The following is a 23250-nucleotide window of genomic DNA, read 5'->3' as shown; positions in this document are numbered from 1 at the left end:
TGCATAGTCACTTTACCCCTACCTACATGTAAAAATTACCTTGACTAACCTGTATCCCCGTTATTGTTGTTTTGTGTTACTTTGTGTTTTATTTTCTTATTTTATTTTGAAAATATGTTCTTAAAACCTGTTGAGGCGAGGGGTTCCCCTCAGGGAACTCCACCCCCCCGTTCAGCTGAAAAGGTGGTGCAGGGAATGCAAAAATATTCTTTAGAAATATTAAACCTCCACACATTAACAAGTCTAATACCTCAAATGAAAGATAAACACCTTGTTCATCTACCCAGCATGTCAGATTTTTAAAATGTTTTACAGCGAAAACACAACATATATTTATGTTAGACCACCACCAAACCAAAGAAAAAACGTAGCCATTTTTTTCCAGCAAAAGATAAAAATCACAAAAGCAGGATTAAAAATAAAATCAATCACTAACCTCTTGAAAATCTTCATCAGATGACAGTCATATGACATGTTACACAGTACATTTATGTTTTGTTCAATAATATGCATTTTATATCCATAAATCTCGGTTTACATTGACGCCATGTTCAGAAATTCCTACAAAATATCTGGAGGAATTATAGAAAGCTACGCCAGATAACAGAAATACTCATCATAAACTTTGACTAAAGATACATGTTCTACATATAATTAAAGATACACTGGTTCTTAATGCAACCGTTGTGTCACATTTTTTTTTAACGTTACGGAAAAAGCCTAACATTGCAATAATCTGAGACGGCACTCAGACGTAACAATATTTCTCCGCCATGTTGGAGTCAACAGAAATACAAAATTACAACATAAATATTCCCTTACCTTTGATGATCTTTCATCAGAATGTAGTGCAAGGAGTCCTAGTTCAACAATAAATCATTTTGTTCCTAAATGTTCAATTCTAGTGTCCAAGTAGCAGCATTTGGTATGACTTTCAGCTCACATGCCCAAAAAATGACTTCTGGTCCAGGATAACTTGCATGAAAACTTCCAAAAGACAAATTACAGGTCGAAAAAACTGGTCAAACTAAGTGCAGAATCAATCTTCAGGATGTTACAATCATATATATCCAATAACATTCCAACCGGATCATTCGTTTTCATCTGGGGCTGATTGGAACAGCCGTAGCACTCAAAGAGAAATGCGTCACAACAAAATGGCATTCTCTTGCGACACCGACTATTTTCCCTCCCATTAGGTCAAAGTTCACAGCAAATGCTCCATTACACTTTCTACTGAATGAGGACATCTAGTGGAAGACGTAGGAAGTGTTTCCAGATCCATAACTTGTTGGGAAGGGAGGGGGCGATGACGTCAAAGTTGCCCCACTTTCAGGATTTCAAAACTTGTTTGGAAGATTGCCTGCCCTGTGAGTTCTGTTATACTCACAGACATAATTCAAACGGTTTTAGAAACTTCAGAGTGTTTTCTATCCAATATTAATAATAATATGCATATATTAGCAATTTAGGACAGATTTTGATGCAGTTCACTATAGGCACGCAATTCATCCAAAGTGAAAATACTGCCCCCATCTCTATTTCTTGAACTACGTTGTTTGTTAACGGCTTGTAAGTAAGCATTTCACGGTAAGGTCTGTTGTATTTGGCTCCTGTGACAAATCTAATTTGATTTGGCGACTGTAGTCTCTTTAAACGACAGAGAGTAGTACGGCACTGTAAATACAGTCTCTCTCACACAATGTTGTGTGTATTAGCATTCCACTCTAAGCACATAATATTATATTGGGAACATTTTTGTTACACAAAGACAGAACACAGACCAGGCCTGGGGCATTCCCCTTTTTGAGGTATGGTGTGGCTGAGACAGAGATCCAAGCTAATATTAAGGAGGAGACCACAATTAAACTCTGGCTGACTGTTAGTTTACACATTACTGGCTATTTTAAGTACTGGGTCTGGTTGGCCATGTCTTCTGCTTTTGATATACTATTCTATAAGTACTGCTACTTCTGCAGTAACACACACAGTGCTGAAGTATAAGAAAAGGCTATGCGCTTATGACACCATGCAATCTTAGAGGTGGGCAGTGGGGTACAGAGTGGGTGAGGAGTAATCTCTCTTACCTTCTGTTTTGACCCCTCCTTTAGTGTGATCCAGTCTTCTCCGTTAGAGCTGACATCCACCTTGTAGGACTTGATCCAGTAGGTTTTCCTGGTCTCCTGGGAAACGGCCCCCTGTGTTCCGATGGCTGACACAAACCGAAGGAAACCCAAGTCCACCTGAAGAGAGAGGGAACGGTCAGTAAAGTTCAATTCAAACTTCAAACTATCTTTTCTGTGGCATAGTACAGAGCAAACAGAAATACTGTACTTTCAGTATAAAGAGAAATTGTAGTGCAAGTACCAAATACTGACGATATAAAACAGTTATTGGAAAGCACCTTTAGCCCACCTCATCAAACTATGATTGAAATGTAATAAACAGCAGGAGTACGGAATGATATTCTATTGATAAAAAAGGACACTGGATGAAATCTTAATTTCCTGTGATGGGAAGAGCGTATTTGATAAAAGTGAATATTGAATGGAATGGAGTCTCCTCATATTCAAAACAGAAAAAAGCCGATATTAGATTGAATTCAAATAGTATAAGGCGGCGTTAAAGCAAAAATTGAGCTTCATAAATAATCATGAACTGCTGTAACATTACTGATTTGTTATTATATTTTTACGAGCCGACTACCAGACTGGGGGAAACCGGGCCAAGAGGTTATTGGAGAGAAGGGAGATAGAACAGAGTCAGTAAGTTTGAAAGGACTGTGATGCTGAACAGACTAAAGTGAAGGAGGTTTCCATGCATCAGGGTTTGAGAACATTTACACTGTTTTCTATCAGAACTGTGGACAGTCTCTGTCTCGGTCTGTCTCTGTCAGGAAGAAGCAAACCCATACTCCTGGAACTGCCTCTCCATGTGTTGACTCCTACTTCTCTGAACAATCAGGACATCTCAACCTCAACCCCCCCATCTCCCCATGGATCCCCTTAAATGGACAGATCCATGTCCCATCAAGCTTGTCTAACAGGGCTAAAGTTACAGTAGGGGCTTGAGTCTGGATTGATTAAACAGTTCAGACGTGGCCTGTTAGTTACAGTAGCACCCACTCAGAGAGAGAAGACATTGTTTTGGCTCGCTGGTCCCTCACGCAGAGAAAGAAAAACAACACTTGTCCTTTTGACTTGTCTTCGATCCTCTGGTCTGCCCGTATGGATGCCACTTAAATCCTGCGTTTCATCTCTCTATCCAGAACAGAAGAGAAGGGGAGGAAAGACTGGTGGACGACTGATGGAGAGGAGGGCTCGTGGGAGAAGCCTCCAGTAGCGGAGAGTGAGGTTATAGTGCAATGGTAGCATTTAACGGGCCCTAGTTTGGCTCTCTCCCTCATTCTCTCATTTGACAGGACACACTGATGCTAATAAGGAGTAAAGGACGCATCTCAAATGGCTCCCTATTCCCTATAGTGCACTAATCTGACCAGGGTCCATACGGCTAGCGCACTAAATCGGGAGCCATTTGGTATGCAACCACAGAGAGCCGAGGAGATCAGCCTTTCAATACCAGCTTAAACCAGTTGACTAGAGCACTAGCCGGCTAGCCAGTCAGCACAGGCAGCCCAGGCAGTGCAGGTTAAAGACATCCATACAGCCTTAAACAGTGAAGAGTGCTCCTCTCTCTCTCTTGCTCCATTGCACATGCTTAACATATCATAGTTAAGACTCAGACTCACATCTGCATATCACAGTGAATACATTGTGAATACATTGTCAGCTGATGGATGAATGAAGAAAGAAAAAAAGAGAGCGAAAGACAGAATACTTTTGTTCTCGCCTTGGAGCTTAACTGGGTTTACAGAATAAGGCCCAGAATTGTTTTTTTGCCCATAAACAGAGACAGAATCAAATGCCCTGTTTCAGAGCATTCCTTTTTAATAACAAACGAGTCACAATCCCCATCGCATGGCTGGAAGGGAGAGGGGAAGAAAGGAAGAATGTACCAGTACAGATGGAGAGCGGTCTGGATGGGGGGAAAATGAGAGAGGAGAGGAGAAGAGTGAGGCAAGGCAAGGCAAGTCCTCTTCCTCCTCATCCTCCTCCTTCTCATCATCTCCTTTTATAGGGGATGGCATGTCATGAGAGTTGCCTCCTGTGCTGCTTCACGGCTGACCTGAACCAATGACAGAGTGGCTTACTGAGAAGACAAGGTCAAATGGGATGACTTGGCCTTGGATCATCCTTCTGCTTGGACCCTCATTAGCCATAATGGAATAATGGAATTAGAACGTTACGAGAGTTAGGAGCTCTCTCAGTCAGTGACCACCCCTAATTGAGACCTCATGAAAACTTATAGTCAGTCAGATAGGCTGTGTCATTCGCTGGCTAAATGGTTTCCTCTGCCTGTGTCTCCTTCACTCTTCTTAGTTATGAGTCAGTGAGCAGTCACCTGATCACAATGTTCTGCTCTGTACCTCCAGACCATGGACTCAGACACACAGAGTTGTGATTCCTCTATCAGGCCCAGTCTGAGCATGTTCAAAAAATGCATGGCTCGAAAGAGCAGTACTCTGAGTGAGGGCCATGAGGAGAGGTGAGGTGAGGCGAAGGAGAGAGGGAGAGCAAAAGAGAAGACAAGACAAGGAGAGAGAGAGAGAGAGGAGAAGAGAGGAGAGAACAGAAGAACAAAAATAAGGAAAATAAAACTGAAGCGAGGAGAATCCGGGCTGCTTTGCTGAGGACCTGAGGATCTAAAGGACAGGGACTTGTAAGGCTATTCTGGTGTAAGGAGAGAACAGACATACTGGATCAATTTCACAGACATGAGCCTGATAACAGGGCTGTGCTAATGAGAGACATGATTTATTTATGACTCCTTGTTTCAGTCAAAACAGAGCAGAAAAGGGAACCATGGCAATGCTAACAGACCAGTGTTGCAAGGGTTATGGATACTGGACAGACAAGCTAAAATAATAATGGCTGAACATACTTTACACAGTCCAAAACGCATAGGACAAAGAGGGTAATCATATCTGCTGGCACTTCTTTAACTCGGAGTGTGTTTGTATCCGTGAGTGTGTGCACGGTGTGTGTGTATGTGTGGGTGTGTCTGAGGCATGGGAGGCATAGCTCACCCAAATCCCTTAACACCCCTCAGGATGCGTGAGAAAGGAGTTGGGTGCAGTTGAATCAGTGAAGGTAACCTGTAGTGGACTTGTGATATTTGTTTGTTTTTTCTGACCAAAGAGACGCTCCGTGTCATGCAACTTGGGTCAAGATCTGTTTCTTGCTCTGCTCTTAGGAACAGGGCACCATTGAAAGGAGTGATTTCTGGGGTAGCGTTAAGTGTAGAGTTGAAAATGGAAAATTCCTGGTGTTTGGTGCGACGCAGACCCGGTGGGGAGCGTGGTGAAACATAGGAGTCATTGTCAGTCCTTTTGAGTTTTGAGTTCGAGTCTCTACCAGACAAAGTCATGTTAGGAAGAGTCAGTTATCCTGTTGGAGCTTTTGTGCTGACTCCACTGCACTGTTTCAGGTGCAGTGGTCATGTTGCAGCAATGTGTAGGAGGGACATTCCAAGATGTGGGAAGTGTGCAGGAGGGTGTGGGACAGAGGATTGTGTATTTTCGGTGGATAAAATTGTGTGTGTCTACTGTAAAGGGTGCTCATGTGGCTGGGGATCAGAAGTGTCCAGTGCGAGAGAGGCAGGTTGAAGTGGCCAGAGTGGTGCAGAGTCAGAGTAGTGCAGAAGGTGTCGTATGCTGAGGCAGAGAAGTAACTGGGTGTACTTTTTGTTTATTTTTATGAAAAAGTGGTATATAGGTGTAGGGTTTTTATTTTTATTTTACCTTTACTTATACAGGTTTTTCTCAGTGAGATAACATATTTTTTTCCAAGAGAGACCTGGTCCAATAGCAGCAATTTCTGGTACTGTTAGAAGCAAATGAGAATGGGACCGTAATTGATATTTACTTACCGACCTGACTAAAAAAGAACAGAGATTTTTATTTTGTATTTTATTTCACCAGGTAGGCTAGTTGAGAACATGTTCTCATTTACAACTGCGACCTGGCCAAGATAAAGCATAGCAGTATGAACAGACAACAACACAGAGTTACACATGGAGTAAACAATAAACAAGTCAATATCACAGTAGAAATAAAAAAAGAGTCTATATACATTGTGTGCAAAAGGCATGAGGAGGTAGGCGGATAATTACAATTTTGCAGATTAACACAAGTGATAAATGATCAGATGGTCATGTGCAGGTAGAGATACTGGTGTGCAAAAGAGCAGAAAAGTACATGAATATAAACAGTATGGGGATGAGGTAGGTAAATTGGGTGGGCTATTTACCGATGCACTAGCTGCAGCGATCGGTTAGCTGCTCAGATAGCAGATGTTTGAAGTTGGTGAGGGTGATAAGTCTCCAACTTCAGCGATTTTTGCAATTCGTTCCAGTCACAGGCAGCAGAGAACTGGAAGGAAAGGCGGCCAAATGAGGTGTTGGCTTTAGGGATGATCAGTGAGATACACCTGCTGGAGCGAGTGCTACGGGTGGGTGTTGCCATCGTGACCAGTGAACTGAGATAAGGCAGAGCTTTACCTAGCATGGACTTGTAGATGACCTGGAGCCAGTGGGTCTGGCGACGAATATGTAGCGAGGGCCAGCCGACTAGAGCATACAGGTCGCAGTGGTGGGTGGTATAAGGTGCTTTAGTAACAAAACGGATGGCACTGTGATAAACTGCATCCAGTTTGCTGAGTAGAGTATTGGGAGCTATTTTGTAGATGACATCGCCGAAGTCAAGGATCGGTAGGATAGTCCGTTTTACTAGGGTAAGTTTGGCGGTGTGAGTGAAGGAGGCTTTGTTGTGGAATAGAAAGCCGACTCTAGATTTGATTTTAGATTGGAGATGTTTGATATGAGTTTGGAAGGAGAGTTTACAGTCTAGCCAGACACCTAGATACTTATAGATGTCCACATATTCTAGGTCGGAACCATCCAGGGTGGTGATGCTAGTCGGGCGTGCGGGTGCAGGCAGCGAACAGTTGAAAAGCATGCATTTGGTTTTACTAGCGTTTAAGAGCAGTTGGAGGCCACGGAAGGAGTGTTGTATCCAAGGAAGGGCCAGAAGTATACAGAATGGTGTCGTCTGCGTAGAGGTGGATCAGGGTATCGCCCGCAGCAAGAGCAACATCATTGATATATATACAGAGAAAAGAGTTGGCCCGAGAATTGAACCCTGTGGCACCCCCATAGAGACTGCCAGAAGACCGGACAACATGCCCTCCGATTTGACACACTGAACTCTGTCTGCAAAGTAGTTGGTGAACCAGGCTAGGCAGTCATTAGAAAAACCGAGGCTACCGAGTCTGCCGATAAGAATATGGTGATTGACAGAGTCGAAAGCCTTGGCCAGGTCGATGAAGATGGCTGCACAGTACTGTCTTTTATCGATGGCAGTTATGATATCGTTTAGTACCTTGAGCGTGACTGAGGTGCACCCGTGAGCGGCTTGGGAACCAGATTGCACAGCGGAGAAGGTATGAACGATGGGATTCGAGATAGTCAGTGATCTGTTTGTTGACTTGGCTTTCGAAGACCTTAGATAGGCAGGGCAGGATGGATATAGGTCTGTAACAGTTTGGGTCCAGGGTGTCTCCCCCTTTGAAGACGGGGATGACTGCGGTAGCTTTCCAATCTTTGGGGATCTCAGACGATATGAAAGAGAGGTTGAACAGGCTGGTAATAGGGGTTGCGACAATGGCGGCGGATAGTTTCAGAAATAGAGGGTCCAGATTGTCAAGCCCAGCTGATTTGTACGGGTCCAGGTTTTGCAGCTCTTTCAGAACATCTGCTGTCTGGATTTGGGTAAAGGAGAAGCTGCGGGGGGGAGCTGTTGCCCGAGGTTGGAGTAGCCAGGAGGAAAGCATGGCCAGCTGTTGAGAAATGCTTGTTGAAGTTTTCGATAATCATGGATTTATCGGTGGTGACCGTGTTACCTAGCCTCAGTGCAGTGGGCAGCTGGGAGGAGGTGCTCTTATTCTCCATAGACTTTACAGTGTCCTAGAACTTTTTGGAGTGAGAGCTACAGGATGCAAATTTCTGCTTGAAGAAGCTGGCCTTTGCATTCCTGACTGACTGCGTGTATTGGTTCCTGACTTCCCTGAGCAGTTGCATATCGCGGGGACTATTCGATGCTATTGCAGTCCGCCACAGGATGTTTTTGTGCTGGTCGAGGGCAGTCAGGTCTGGAGTGAACCAAAGGCTATATCTGTTCTTAGTTCTGCATTTTTTTGAATGGAGCATGATAATCTAAGATGGTGAGGAAGTTACTTTTGAAGAATGACCAGGCATCCTCAACTGACGGGATGAGGTCAATATCCTTCCAGGATACCCGGGCCAGGTTGATTAGAAAGGCCTGCTCGCAGAAGTGTTTTAGGGAGCGTTTGACAGTGATGAGGGGTGGTCGTTTGACTGCGGACCCGTAGCGGATACAGGCAATGAGGCAGTGATCGCTGAGATCCTGGTTGAAGACAGCGGAGGTGTATTTGGAGGGCCAGTCGGTCAGGATAACGTCTATGAGGGTGCCCTTGTTTACAGATTTAGGGTTGTACCTGGTGGGTTCCTTGATGATTTGTGTGAGATTGAGGGCATCTAGCTTAGATTGTAGGACTGCTGGGGTGTTAAGCATATCCCAGTTTAGGTCACCTAACAGAACAAACTCTGAAGCTAGATGGGGGGCGATCAATTCACAAATGGTATCCAGGGCACAGCTGGGATCTGAGGGGCGTCGGTAGCAGGCGGCAACAGTGAGAGACTTATTTCTGGAGAGAGTAATTTTTTTAATTAGTAGTTTTCGAACTGTTTGGGTATGGACCTGGAAAGTATGACATTACTTTGCAGGCTATCTCTGCAGTAGACTGCAACTCCTCCCTCTTTGGTAGTTCTATCTTGTCGGAAAATGTTATAGTTGGGTATGGAAATCTCAGAATTTTTGGTGGCCTTCCTAAGCCAGGATTCAGACACGGCAAGGACATCAGGGTTGGCAGAGTGTGCTAAAGCAGTGAGTAGGGAGTAGGCTTAGGGAGTAGGCTTCTGATGTTGACATGCATGAAACCAAGGCTTTTTCGATCACAGAAGTCAACAAATGAGGGTGCCTGGGGACATGCAGGGCCTGGGTTTACCTCCACATCACCCGTGGAACAGAGGAGGAGTAGTATGAGGGTGCGGCTAAAGGCTATCAAAACTGGTCACCTAGAGCGTTGGGGACAAAGAATAAAAGGAGCAGATTTCTGGGCATGGTAGAATATATTCAGGGCATAATGCGCAGACAGGGGTATGGTGGGGTGTAAAAATGGCATTTTACACAAATAAATAAATCAGTGTAAATCAGTATAATCAGTATAAATCAGTAAATCAGTATAATCAGTATAAATCAGTGTAAACAAGTGTTTAAGCCTACGCAAGGTCAATGACGACCAGCCAACAGCGCTGTAGAGATCACAATGATGTGTTAGACGTTTTAGATTTGTAATGAACCTGAGGGCTGCATGATACACTGAATCAAGTGCTCTCAGGGCAGTGGTTGAGGCCTGCATATATATAACATCACTAAAATCTAAAACCGCCAGTAATGTACATCGTACCAACTCGCTCCTGGCCTCAAAAGAAAAACAAGCCTCATGCCGGTAATAAAAACCTATTTTCAGCTTGAGCTTCCTTATCAAGTTCTCTACATGCACAGTGAAGCTCAGCTTATCATCAACCCAAACACCCAAATATTTGTACACTTTAACTTGCTCTATAGTATGTCAGGCCAATGTAGCAATGACATGATTAGGAACATGCCTGGCATTTGAAAATACCATACATTTGGTTTACCTGAATTTAGAACCAGCTTTAAATCATACAGATTCTGCTGCATGATGTTAAATGCTCTTTGGGCATTTTCAAAAGCCAAAGATAAACTCCTACCACTTGAATAAAGAACAGTGTCATCTGCATAAAAATGAACATCTGCTGTTTCAATAAGATCCTCAATGTTGTTGATATACAAAATGAACAACAGTGGGCCCAAAATAGAACCTTGCAGAACACCAGAGCACACCTCTAGGGACACAGATTTACAACCATCCGCCATTACACATTGTGTACGATTTGATAGGTAATTTATAAACCAATCTAGAGAATGACCAGTAATTCCACAACATTTTAACCTGCACTAACACAGCATGGTCCACGGTGTCAAAATCCTTCAACATATCAACAAAGACAGACACACAATGTAACTTCTTATCAAGAGCAGAGTGGATGTCAGTGGATGTTAGTTGGTGGTGCTATTTTTTTCCTTTTAGAAACAGGAATAATGATGATAATTTAATTTAGGTAGGCCGTGACTGGCCTCACACTTCAGTACAGTAGGTGGAGGTGTATGCACCTTTTAAGTTGGATGCGATCTGCCAACCAAATCCCAAAGAAGAAGAAGACGTGTTGATAGTCCTTTCTACCGCTGGAGTGACTTCCGTCTGGAGTGTCACAGAGATGGTTCTTCTTCCCTTTCTTCTTCCCTTTCTAGAAGGTTCTCCCATCTCCACAGAGGAACTCTGGAGCTCTGTCAGTGACCATCGGGTTGAATGATGGGGGCCACTGTGTTCTTGGACACTGCTGCAGAATTGGTTTTGAACCCTTCCCCAGATCTGTGCTTCGACACAATCCTTTCTCGGAGCTCTACGGACCATTCCGTCGATCTCATGGCTTGGTTTATTCTCTGACATGCACTGTCAACTGTGGGACCTTATATAGACAGGTGTGTGCCTTTCCAAATCATGTCCAATCAATTGAATTTACCACAGGTGGACTCCAATTAAGTTGAAGAAAAATCTCAAGGATGATCAAAGGAAACAGGATACCCCTGAGCTCAATTTCGAGTCTCATAGCAAAAGGTCTGAATACTTATGTAAATAAGGTATTTCTGTTTTTTATTTTGAATAAATGTGCAAGATTTTCAAAAACTCTCTTTTCGCTATGTAATTATGGGGTATTGTGTGTATATTGATGAGGGAAAAATATAATATCATCCATTTTAGAATAAGGCTGTAACATATCAAAATGTGGAAAAAATCAAGGGGTCTGAATACTTTCCAAATGCACTGTATATGGGCGGCATGATGCGACTATAGGCTATTGGTCATTTTAAAAAGTTGCAGAAAAAGCTTGTGCTCTTTTCCTTGCCTCAGGCTGCATGCGCTGTTCTCTCACCAAGTGATCATACTTTCACCAATCAAACGATTCTCAATGTATTGTCTTTACTAACATGTCAAATTTGTTTCGATTTACAATGGCTCATTATCAAATGGTTAGGGGCAGGTGAAAAATACATGTCGCCTGTATCCGAATGGAGGTTGTTTTCCCAGTTTTATAGTGGCGTAATGCTTCATTTTAGCAACTGAGAAATAAATATAGTAGCAGTAAAGGCTGGGATCCTCCTGTTTTTAGTGGCAACCATCAAAACATTACTTTGCAAATAGAAATGTCTGGGCTTCTAAGAACATATTTCACTCCATCTATCAACCACTGTTTGAGGAACATGCAGCCTCTCGCTGTGTGACAGATGATATTCAATCCAAACTCTGTATGCCATGGGCTCTCCAACCCTGTTCCTGCAGCTACCCAGTGCTTAATTTGGGAAATCAAGTGAAATCTGTTTGGGAACATCGATAGTAACATGTTTTCACAACTAAATGCATTTCATTAAACTGTTAAAGCCCCTCTGCGCAATGTCTATAATATAATAAAGAAGAGAGAGGAGGAGATGGAAATGCATGGCGGTGAGATATTCTGTAGCTTAAGGTAATGTGTCAGCCTATTAAGAAAATATAAAAAATGCCCTTGTCATAACAAGGCTATTGACCATCAAATATAAATTCACTATAATTGTAGGCTAACTCTGTAAGCTGGCCTGCACAATCAATCAACCTACCGCATTGCCTAGGCCAATATGGTCTCTCCCAGATTCATGGATATATAGTTTGGAGCATAGGATAAGGTAAACAGTCCATCCAGTATGTATAATAATACAGGCCACACTCGTAGGCAACTACTTCAATTTGTTTAATTTTGGAGTATAAGCTAGACAAATGATGTACCTAAGACATCTTAAATCAATGTATTTTTTATTTTTTTCTGCAGTGCGTAATATTCGGTAGGCTATAAGGCTATGTACATGTTTTTTTTCAGGCTTGTGCTCATTTTTAGGCCTATGCATATGCATAAGCTCTAATAGGCGTATGGGTGTTTTGATTTAATCATCACCTTAGGACAATGGTTCCCAAACCATGGGGCGAGGGTAACATTTTCAGTCCGGCTTTTAACTTACTTACTTAACTTAATGCAATTTCGAAGGTGCAATTTCGGAACTTGGGTAGGGAATCATCAGTTCCTCTTGTCATGTTAGTCATTCCATACTATTTATAACTTCTCAGAAATGTCCAGATCAACTAGCCCATGTCAGCTAACTTTGTTTTATTTCGTTTTTTTTAGACCATAGATAGTGCTATAATGTTTGAGTCACTCAAATATCAAACGCATACACATTAGACATGGCAAAATTGTATTGATTTGCAAGAAAAGGACCTTTAAACCTACAAAATCCTTTCCACTAACAAGAGGGATGTGAACAGTTTGTGTCATTAACAGTGCTTGTTCCAATAGAAATAGACGTGGCGTGTGCGCAGGGGGTGGGGGTGGGATGTTCCCCAATGATGAAAGGGGGGGACCGAGAGAGAAAGTTTGGGAACCCCTGCCTAAGGAAGCGATGTCCATTCCATTCCATTACACAAACAATACACGGGGGTGGGTCTTACCCGAGGTCGACACTCCTACTCTGAGACTCTTTATGAATATGGGCCCTGATCTTTTTGTGTTTGATGTGATTTTGATTGCATTTGCAATGATGTCAGAGTGGCTAGAGGGACAATAGAGCTCTGAGTACCAGGCTATTAGCGACCTGAAGGTCATTAGTGAGTTGGGTACTATCAACACGTATCCAGAGTGCATAAGAAGAGATTACCATGACTCAACGGTCACGTGGAATTTGACTGTGGTCAAGACCAATGTTCCCTCTAAGCTGCTTAGGAGCTAGAAGCAGAGCTGCCATATCTGTCAGTGTCATCTTACTATCCCGTGCGCAGAGAATCACAAGATTGAACTTCGCATAACTTTCTAGAGTTTTCCCCTTTAGTTAACACAATCAAAGTTTTGCTCTACAGTGGGAATTGTGCTCGAATCAGTGCCATATTGGCCACTTTCAATGTAACATACCGAAACAAAGCAAACTATGCAAGACTTAGTATGCAAAACTAACTGTGCGATAGATTTTCTTGTAGGCAGAGCGCTTTGGAGTAGGATTCTATTGCATTGACAGGCACGACTCAGGCCAGTATCCTACACAGACTGGTGTGCCATAACCAATCAGAGCTGCAGTAGGCCTATACGCAAATAGCCATTGCCATATGTGGATCTGTGCCATTCACTTTGAACTGGACTGTGTTTATAGCATGAGTAGTTGCGAGTATATGAGCTTGTTTTGATATTAAAGTGAGAGCTGCATGTAGCCACCTGTGCACATTTGTTCATATTCTTTGCTAGTTAGTAAGTTATAGGGGAGTGGTTGCTCCCTACAAGAGCACAACATGTGAGCATTTCTAACCATCTTTCAAAAGTGAATCAGGTAAAGAGCTTTTTTTATGTCTTAAAGGGGCATTGAAGTATTTTGAGATGTTCTTGAATGAGCTAAGGAGCCAATAGGCAGAGGGTAGCATAATTTGTCTGTTTCTCTCTAATAATGGCATGCAAATAATAATTCATTTTATTTTATGAAGTGGTTTCTTGCATCAAACACAACATTTTCAGTCACCTCCTTGTCTGAAAGAGTCTCATGGAATGTAAGCCTACATTGAACACATTTGCTGCTATTGACAGAACAGCTATTCCCATGTTCAAATGTTATGGGATGCATTTTTCTACATTGTTTTTGATGGTAGGCCACTCTCGTAGTCCTACATTATGACCAAATAGACACAGCAGCCTGATTGGCCACTGTTAAAACTGTAACTTAAAGTGGGTACAGCCTCAGTTTTCACAGTAAATGCGTGCCGGAAGTTGCACAGAATTTTCAATGTTCAAGTTTGTGCTCAGCAGACCTGAAATATGCTCAATACCCCAAAGAATTGAGGGAACATGCGTTCCTCAAGTTCGATGAGATTACTTCCATGAATCATCTATTATTATCACCACAGACAGTGTCGGACAAGGTCATAATCCTCATCCATTGCTCTATATATATATAGTGACTAGGGTGCTATTTGGGACTCGGACCCTGGAACAGGATCACTGTCTGAGGTTACAGTTACAGTTAACTCATTGTTATGAGGCTGCCAACTGAATAGCTGAGGGGTGGGGTGTGGTTGGTAGAAGCAGAAGGGAATACAGAGTTCATTTCAGAGAACAATGACTTCCAAAGCCATTATCTTACTGTTTGACTACCTCATAATTGAGCTGGTGGAAGTTAGTACAATCACTTCTCAAGGATAGTTTATAGATAGTTTCGTTTTTTACTGAGTTTGGGCTCTATTTTGCCTTGCCTCCCTGACTGTGCATGGGAAAAATAGATTCCCCATCTGTTGGTGTGTGGGTTGTATGAATAATCAGGAAACTCCAGGGAACACAATAATACATTTTCTCTTCTTATTTTCTCTCTTTCTCTCTTTCTCTCTCTCTAAAAACAACAACAACCACAGAAAAAGCTGATCACCAAACAGAAAGGGGGAATTATCTTACTGTATTTCAAAGTCAAACACCAGCTGGTAGTCGTAGACCAGACAGACAGAAACACAGACTCCCAGCTACAGTAGATCTCTGGCTGCATGGGGAGGTTGTGTGATCCTCTTTGGCAATCCAAAACAAACAAACGGATACCTTGCGTGTTCAGGCACAGTATTTCTAAACTAGCCTGGTTCCAGACCTGTTTGTCTGGGACCAGACTACAGTACTTCTGAACAGTGTGATAGATAGTGATTCATCACTATTGCCTCTTCCTCTAATTCCATGTCGAGACTTTGCCTAGATGGTGTTATATTATTACATTGGTTTGGTCTTTTAAAAAATGCCATTAGCCTAAAGTATAATCAATTCCTCTTTCATAAAAATGTTATAACCACAACAACGCTGTAATGCTGTGAAACCTATGATCTCCTTCGAAGACCTTCCATTCATAACAGGGTTTACCTGACGGAATTACGAGCGTGTTTTTAGCTCTTTTTGCCGTTAAATTATGCACGGCTTTACTAAGCAGTTGATCATCTATTTTATCCTGAAAAAGAGGGATGATGTGTGAGGTGGGTGGGTCTAACGGGTGTAGCAGGTATGCGTATGTGTGTGCAGGTGTGTGTACTTGTGTGTGTGCGTGTGTGTGCCAGATGTGGCATGATTACAGATTTCAGTCTGAGACAGTAGCCTTGCTTCAGGGCAGGTAGTTTATTACCTGTTGAATCAAAGCTTGATGATGAGTTGGTTATTTGCATCAGCTGTGTAGAGCTAGGGCAAAAAAACAAAATGTGCACCCAGGGTGGGTCCCAAGACTGAGTTTGGGAAACTCTGGTTTTGGGTGATTCAATAGGTAGTAAACTTTTGGATTGCATCCTAAACGACACCTTATTCCCTATATAGTGCACAACTATGGGCCTTGTGGGCCCTGGTCTAGTAGTGCACTAAATATTGAATAGGATGCAACCATGGTTGCACCACCTCAAAGCCACGGAGAGGAACTACGATGTGGGGAATCGGGAGCTTCTCGCTGTGAAGATGGTGTTGGAGGAATGGAGGCACTGGCTGGAATGGGCGGGACATCCTTTCATTGTGTGGACCAACCACAAAAACCTGGAGTATCTCCGCACCTTCAAGAGCCTCAACTCCAGGCAAGTGAGATGGGCCCTGCTGTTTACCCAGTTCAACTTTTCCCTCTCCTACCGGCCAGGGTGCAAGAACATCAAGCCGGATGCCCTGTCTCGCCGCTATAACCCCATGGTTACCACCTTGGAGCCCGAGACCATCCTTCCCACCTCGTGCCTGGCGAACCCTCTGTCTCGGGCTCCGAGGTGGTATTTGTGCCTGACTCTGTCCGCTCCGTGGTTCTGGAGTGGGCCCATTCCTCCAGGCTTGCCTGTTACCCGGGTTCTCGTCGGACCCTGGCCTTTGTGCGACAACACTTTTGGTGGCCTGTGTTTACCAGTTTTAACACTGGTAACACAGGCTTAGGAGATCTTATACATTTTGTTCTGTGAGATCATCTTCGGCTAACGTCCCTTTTTGTGAATTTGGAAGCATTTCTGTAATCAAAACAAGCACATAAAGCACATAAAGGCTTCATAATTCATGAAGGTCATGTTAACTGATAGATCTTACAGAACAAACATATAAGAGATCCTAAGTCTGTGTTAACCTCCAACCTTATTTTTTACATTTATCCCTGAACCCCATTCTTTCACTATTAATTTCCCCCTTAGGAATGGCAGAACGAACCAAAGGTAACTCCTTTCAGTTTTTTAGGACTACAAGCTCTATTACTAGAATGAGAATCTCCAGGATATTGTCCTGCTCCTTATCGCAATAGATTGAGAGAGGCAACATTAAAATGGATGACAAACCAACGTTAGATATCGTAGATATATTTTATCTGAATAAACAATAGGCAGAAATATGCCCGAGATATCAACAAGTCAAACCCCACCCCCATCACGAATAGCTAATATAACGTCTGCTGCAAATTGCATTCAGATAATGAAGTAAATAAATAATGAATTGATTATATACATCTAACAGGCATATGAGATGATGATTTATGCCGTGCTGCTGTGAGGGTACCTGCCATTAACGATGTGGAGAGATTGTGGCTGCTGCTGCTCCCTCCCTCTGACAGGCTTAATGAAATGAAGAATTCCAGCCTTTTAATGACACTTGTTATAATTAAACCTCTCTTCATGAGCACAGGGAGGGCATAAGTGAAGCAGCAACGATTTCATAAAATTATACATTTGTTATGGGATTTTTATGAATAATGACTAAATGATGTATACATTTAACGTAGGATTATAACTGATAGGATTCTATGCTGTCTGATGAAGAATATGTTTGTACATAGGCCAAGAGGAAGTGTTAACAGACAATTTGTGACCACAGTGAAACTAACAACAGGAAGGATGTCTGGTCCCCAACCAGTGAGGGGAGAAACCGTTGGGCTTGCAGTAGATTGTGTAACATGTGGTAGCATATGATAAGCAATATGTATGTGTTGGAATGGAATTGAAAAGCAGCTTTGTCATTGTCTGAGAGGAGGAGGGACATTTATAACAAAATGAGAGGCATATAAACCAATGTACATGAAATGATGGGTAGAGCTCTCGAGAATAAACGCTATTGGCTAATTTGGTGGCTGGTCTCTGTCCATTTTATGCAAATAAGAACCTTACAAATTCTCTGAAATGGACAGAGTGTTTTAATTGAATTGGTTAATGAACACATAGTTACTAAATTCATCTAACAAAATGACACACTATACCAACCACGGAATTCACTCTTTGTTACCCTAGAAACAGATGTGCCAGGCTTCGACTTATTTGTCATTTGATTGGCTGAGGAGGGAATTGGAGCACCCAGCAGAGCATATCCCCTTTTTTATCCAGTTTGTATTTTACTGCCAAATAAAATGATAGAAATAAATAAGAAATCCTCAGACTAATCAATACTATATTGACCACTCTGAACTGTTCCAAAATCGTTGTTCTACTGCTCTGGCATCAGCACAGCGTGAGATTGACCATTTAGAGTTGAATTACAATCTGAAATGACGAGCAGAGTTAGGAGAGAAAGTCTATGAAGTCTACTTGATTATTGGGAGTAGTATATGAAGTGGCAACTGTTAAGCAGTGCAGAACAGAACAGAGCAGAACGGCCCACTTGGTTTTAACGGCTGGTTTTATCCTTCCATTTGCAAGTTATTATTGCTTCTTGATTGTTGATGAAACTAAGCCATAGGATCTCTACGTTCATAAAGGCATTTGCATGCTTCAGAACTTGGCTAGGCGAACCGAACGAGTATGTTCGTATACTTCCTTAAAAGAAGGTTGCTTGAAAAATGAGAAATAGCAGCAAAAGCACTGTTTGTCCATCTTGAGACATCGTAGACAGTATACACTTCCTAAAAATGGTCAGACAACTTAAGATATGTCATTCATTTTGACGTTTTTGCCAAGGAGATCTAACTAAGATGTTTGGTGCAGTATCTTGCAAGTGGAAACATTTGCATGAAAACGAGTCGTCTCTCGTTGAATGACAACAAACACTTAATTGAAGAATCCCTACTGTTGACCAATGACCGGTGATGGTGCATAGAGTTTGGCTCCCGAACCCTTGCCAAAGAGCAAAACAAACAAAAACATCACAAAATGTTGTCATAATACGTGAACTGTTTCCGATGGGAAGCATTCATACACTTAACTCTCTGGTCAAACTCACAGGTTATTCCAGACATGATAAGACTTATGACAATGTATATACGTATATATTTTTTATTTTACCCCCTTTTTTCGCCCCAATTTCGTAGTATCCAATTGTTTTTTAGTAGTTTCTATCTTGTCTCATCGCTACAACTCCCGGACGGGCTCGGGAGAGACGAATGTCGAGAGACGAATGTCGAAACACAACCCAACCAAGCCCCACTGCTTCTTAACACAGCGCACATCCAACCCGGAAGCCAGAGGCCACGTTGTGACGGAGGAAACACCGTGCCCCTAGTGACCTGGTCAGCGTGCATGCGCCCGGCCCGCCACAGGAGTCGCTAGGGCGCGATGAGACAAGCATGTCCCTACCGACCAAACCCTCCCTGACCCGGACAATGCTAGGCCAATTGTGCATCGCCCCATGGACCTCCCGGTCGCGGCCAGCTGCGACAGAGCCTGGCCTGTTTACAGTATGAACGTGTGTTCTGTAGATCAGTAACCTCCTCTCTGTCCCATTGACCTACTACTGGTATCTTAGGGCTTAAGTGTGGAATTTCCCCTCTGAGAGACTATCAGTGATACACAACTGTCTGTCTCATCTCCTATACAGGAACTGCTTCAGGAAGTAGTCTGGGACGGGACGGGAGGGCATTGTGTGCCTGCCTCCCAAATCGCAACCTATTCCCTATATGATGCACTACTTTAGACTACTTTATAGGGAATATGCTGCTATTTGGGACACACACACATGGGTTCCTCTCCAGTACAATGGGCCCCCGCCAAGCCCAGCCAGGCCAAGGACCCTCCTCCCACTCACCCACAGAGCCAAGGCCCCTCTCCACACACACACACACACACACACCCCTGCCACTGATTCAATTAGTCTGTAAGGAGCAACAGGGGCCCTTAGGACAATATTTTCATAGCAATAAGGAAAACCTTGCTTATGGACCTCCTCATGTAAATATTTGGCTGCAGGACGGATCTATTATAAGGCCGCCGAGGATTATATACGTATGGTCTGGCCAAACTTTTAAGCAACGTGGGGATGGATTGTATGACCTAATAAAAAAACTCAAATATAGAAAAATAAGTCTGAGCATTTACAAGGCCTGGAGGCTTTTAGGTTACTAAATCAAATATGCTCAGAACTGTGTATAGGTATTAGTGTATGGTTGGGTCAAGTGGGGTTGTCATGTCAACACAATAACAGGTTCCAGTGTATGTGACATAGTCATGCCCTTGGGATCAGAGACTCAGAAACTGAGAGCTCCAGTCTTTTCATATAAAGTTCCCTTTCTGTGAATGATAATGCCAGATATTCTAAAATGCATACTCTTGTCTACAGTATAGTAATACCAAATGATAACAAAGTTATGTGTGTGTGACTGGATGTGGTGGATATGTCCCCTGGGGCAGTCACCACAGCGGATGACAGGATGCCAGCGATTATCAGGTCGGAGAGGAGGAGAACCACAGAGAAAGAGAGAGAGAGACAGAGAGCGAGAGCTTTGTGGAGTGTCTGGAATCCACAGCTAGCCTGGAGTTCCATCAGACAGGAAGCAGAAAGTAGTCAGATTTCTGGATCACCTTAAAGGATTTACCCAGCATGCCACAGGGGTGTCCACAGAGGACACAGTCAGCAGACAGACTCCTGGAATTGGACCAGGAACTAGAAAGTAGGAAGGAGTCACCTCTACTGTAGTCACCACTCTGAATCAGACTGTGTCTGAGTCTGAAATGGCACCTATTCCCTATGTAGTGCACTACTTTAGACCCTATTGCCTATGTAGTACACTAACTTTGACCAGGGCCCATGCCACTACTTATTAACCTATTCCCCATGTAATGCACAACTTTTGACAAGAGCTTTACGTAGGAAATGTTCAAAAGTAGGGAGTAAGGTGCCATTTTGGTGATTCAGCTTCAATAACACAGTCAAAAAGCCCGTTGTTGTTTTGTGTCCAAACAGCTTTGGGTAAATTGACTTTGGAGAAGTATTGCTCACAGTATTACTCATAAGGTATATGGCCTTTTTTCTGGCATAAACACACACATTCTTCTCATAAGCCATCTCTGTGACAGTCTGTGACATGTTAGGGATCTATGCCATGTGGCTCAATTGGTAGAGCATGGCGCTAGCAACTTTAAGATTGTGGGTTTGAATCCTGCTGGGGCCATCCATACCAATATGTATGCACTCATTGATGTACAGTATGTATCTTGGGATAAAAGCATCTACGAAATGGCATATATTATATATTGCTTTGAGGTTACGGCGCAGACCATACCTGTATCCACTCCTTGTTGTTGTCCTCTCCTGGTGTCCATGCGTTCTCGTAGTAGTTGAGTCTGGCTCGCTCCGGGGACCAGCCGGGGTTGTACTGAGAAGAAGCTACGATCTGCTCTGATGCTATCTCCCCCGATTCCATACCTAATGGGTCTGTACAGTCAAAATCTGAGAAAGAGAGAGAGCGAGATTGTTGAGACATTTTAGTCTAAATTTTTAGCTGAAAGCACCATCCAGGCTAGAGTACACATCAACTCCCAAAACAGAGCTGGTCCCCGAGGATAGGGACACTCACTGGCAGGGTCTGGGCTGGCACTCTGGTGGCCGGAATAAAGAGCCACATCAGCACCGCCTCAGAAGATCCCCGCTTCCTCTCCCTCTCTCTCGCCCACCACACACATAGGCTTTAATGGACGGCAAGCACAGTGGAACGGTGGTGCTACATCAAGACATAAAGCTTTATTCATAAAACATTCAGTGTAGGGCTAAGTTCACTATTGTGCATTAAAGTGGAGCCAGTAGTTTTTCATTGGAGCTGGTGCTGGTTCATTCCTCCTTCAAAGCTCCCTGTAGGCAGTTTGTGTTTCGCACATGGTGCAAATATCCTAATATTTTTGTCCTGTGGGATTTTAAGGCAGATGTAGTGTCAGTGTGTGTCAGAGTTCTGGGTCGTAAATTCTCTCAGAATGCTCTGTATCACCCGGGATAGAGGGTATCTCCTTGTTTGTGTCGACATGGTGCAGTCGGCCAGGGTCAGCCTGAGTGAGGGAGTGTGTGTGTGTGTGTGGGTGTCTGAGTGAATGTGTGTAAGTATACGACTACCAGTATACTACGTCATTCCCCAGAGCCCTATGTGTGTGGATCAGTGTCGAGGGGTGTCTGGACGCTGACCCTATGACCCCAGGGTTCAGACCCTGGCACCGGTTGACACTGCTGTCTCTAGTCACCCACCCTGTCACACACACATTCAGGCAGGCACATTGCGTATACCAGCGCTGTGCAGCGTCCCAGAGACTCAGGTCTGAAAGGCTTCAAGCAGATGGAGAGACCATCTGTGTTAGCTCATAGACAGTCCCTGACTGCTGCACACCCTATACTGTACACACAGAGAGAGAGAGAGAGAGAACCCTAGCAGGGCTGTCAGGGTGTCACACCCTGATCTGTTTCACCGGTCTTTGTGCTTGTCTCCACCCCCCTCCAGGTGTCGACCATCTTTCCAATTATCCCCCGTGTATTTATACCTGTGTTCTCTGTTTGTCTGTTGCCAGTTCGTCTTGTTTTGTCAGGTCAACCAGAGTGTTTTTTCGTGCTCCTGCTTTTTCCCAATCTCTGTTTTTCTAGTCCTCCTGGTTTTTGCCAGCCCTGATCTTTGCCTGCCCTGACACTGAGACCGCCTGCCTGACCATTCAGCCTCCCCTGACCTCGAGCCTGCCTGCCACTCTGTACCTCCTGGACTCTGACCTGGTTTATGATCTCTTGCATGCCCGTTGTTTATAATAAATATCAGAGACTCAAACCATCTGCCTCCCGTGTCTGCATCTGGGTCTCGCCCTGTATCATTGTACAGGGAGAGAAGAGAGAAGACAAGCCTGCTTTATTCCCATCAAAGCAACACCTGTGCTCAGGCTCTGTGTGAGTCTATCTAGGGGCCTGTGCATACATGCATATCCCTACTCCCCATGGGGGACCTAGAACCATCTGGAATGATCAGTGTTTTATTTAACACCAGCTATCGCCGGTGTAGCGTTGAGGGGTTGACTGGGTGAGCCTGTGGAAAGATTTACTGGCTTCAAGGTGGTTGTGTTTCGCAATTAAAATGTTTAGTCGGAGCATTTCTAAAATTGTGGTCATGGGGGCCAGGCCCTAGGACGATGATGATGCCGTGTTAGTGGCTGGGACACTGTCTGTCTGGAGAGGCTGTCTGTCCGCCCCACAGTGTCTCTACCACTGCTGTGTTAAAGTCAGGCCTCATAAACTGGGGGAGATTGCGCGTGCCTTGTAACACGTCCACTTAATGAAAAGACCAGGAGCTGTTGATTTAATAACTCCCTTTAGTGCCACATTAAAGTAAATGTGTATAGCAGTGGGACAGGGACCACCCTGTGTGTGTGAAGGCATTTCACCCTATTGTATTGACCCGAACCAAACTCTACTGAATATTTTATTTTCACATTGTCTCTTTCAGTATAGTCCCAGCAAATGTGGTAGATGCATAACCAGGCCAGATAAATCCAGCTTGGGTTTGGCTACAGATGTAGGATCTTAATTAATTTGATCACTCTGTTGCTGAGAATTTTCCCACACACATGAACTTCATGATTTACATAAATTCACTGAAAACCTGCACTAACAAATGGTTATATTAACCGTATTGCATTTTTCACGTAG

General features: G+C 43.5%; 1 protein-coding gene across 5 annotated transcripts in view; it reads right to left on the bottom strand.

Annotated features, from left to right (window-relative positions):
- LOC112228041 (neuropilin-1a) overlaps window positions 1-23250 on the bottom strand; it is a 122652-nt gene that overhangs the window by 32935 nt on the left and 66467 nt on the right. For all 5 annotated transcript variants that reach the window (XM_042308907.1, XM_042308906.1, XM_024393182.2 and 2 more), the window contains 2 exons: window positions 20864-21030; window positions 2088-2243 (listed from right to left, as the gene is read on the bottom strand). In XM_042308907.1, coding sequence (XP_042164841.1) covers window positions 2088-2243; window positions 20864-21030 — 323 coding nt within the window. The remainder of the gene's footprint in view (window positions 1-2087; window positions 2244-20863; window positions 21031-23250) is intronic.

The sequence above is a fragment of the Oncorhynchus tshawytscha genome, linkage group LG29, assembly GCF_018296145.1.
Source record: "Oncorhynchus tshawytscha isolate Ot180627B linkage group LG29, Otsh_v2.0, whole genome shotgun sequence".
NCBI lineage: Eukaryota > Metazoa > Chordata > Actinopteri > Salmoniformes > Salmonidae > Oncorhynchus > Oncorhynchus tshawytscha.
The sequence above is the reverse complement of the archived record's forward strand: the minus strand, read 5'-3'. Positions and strand labels throughout refer to the sequence as shown.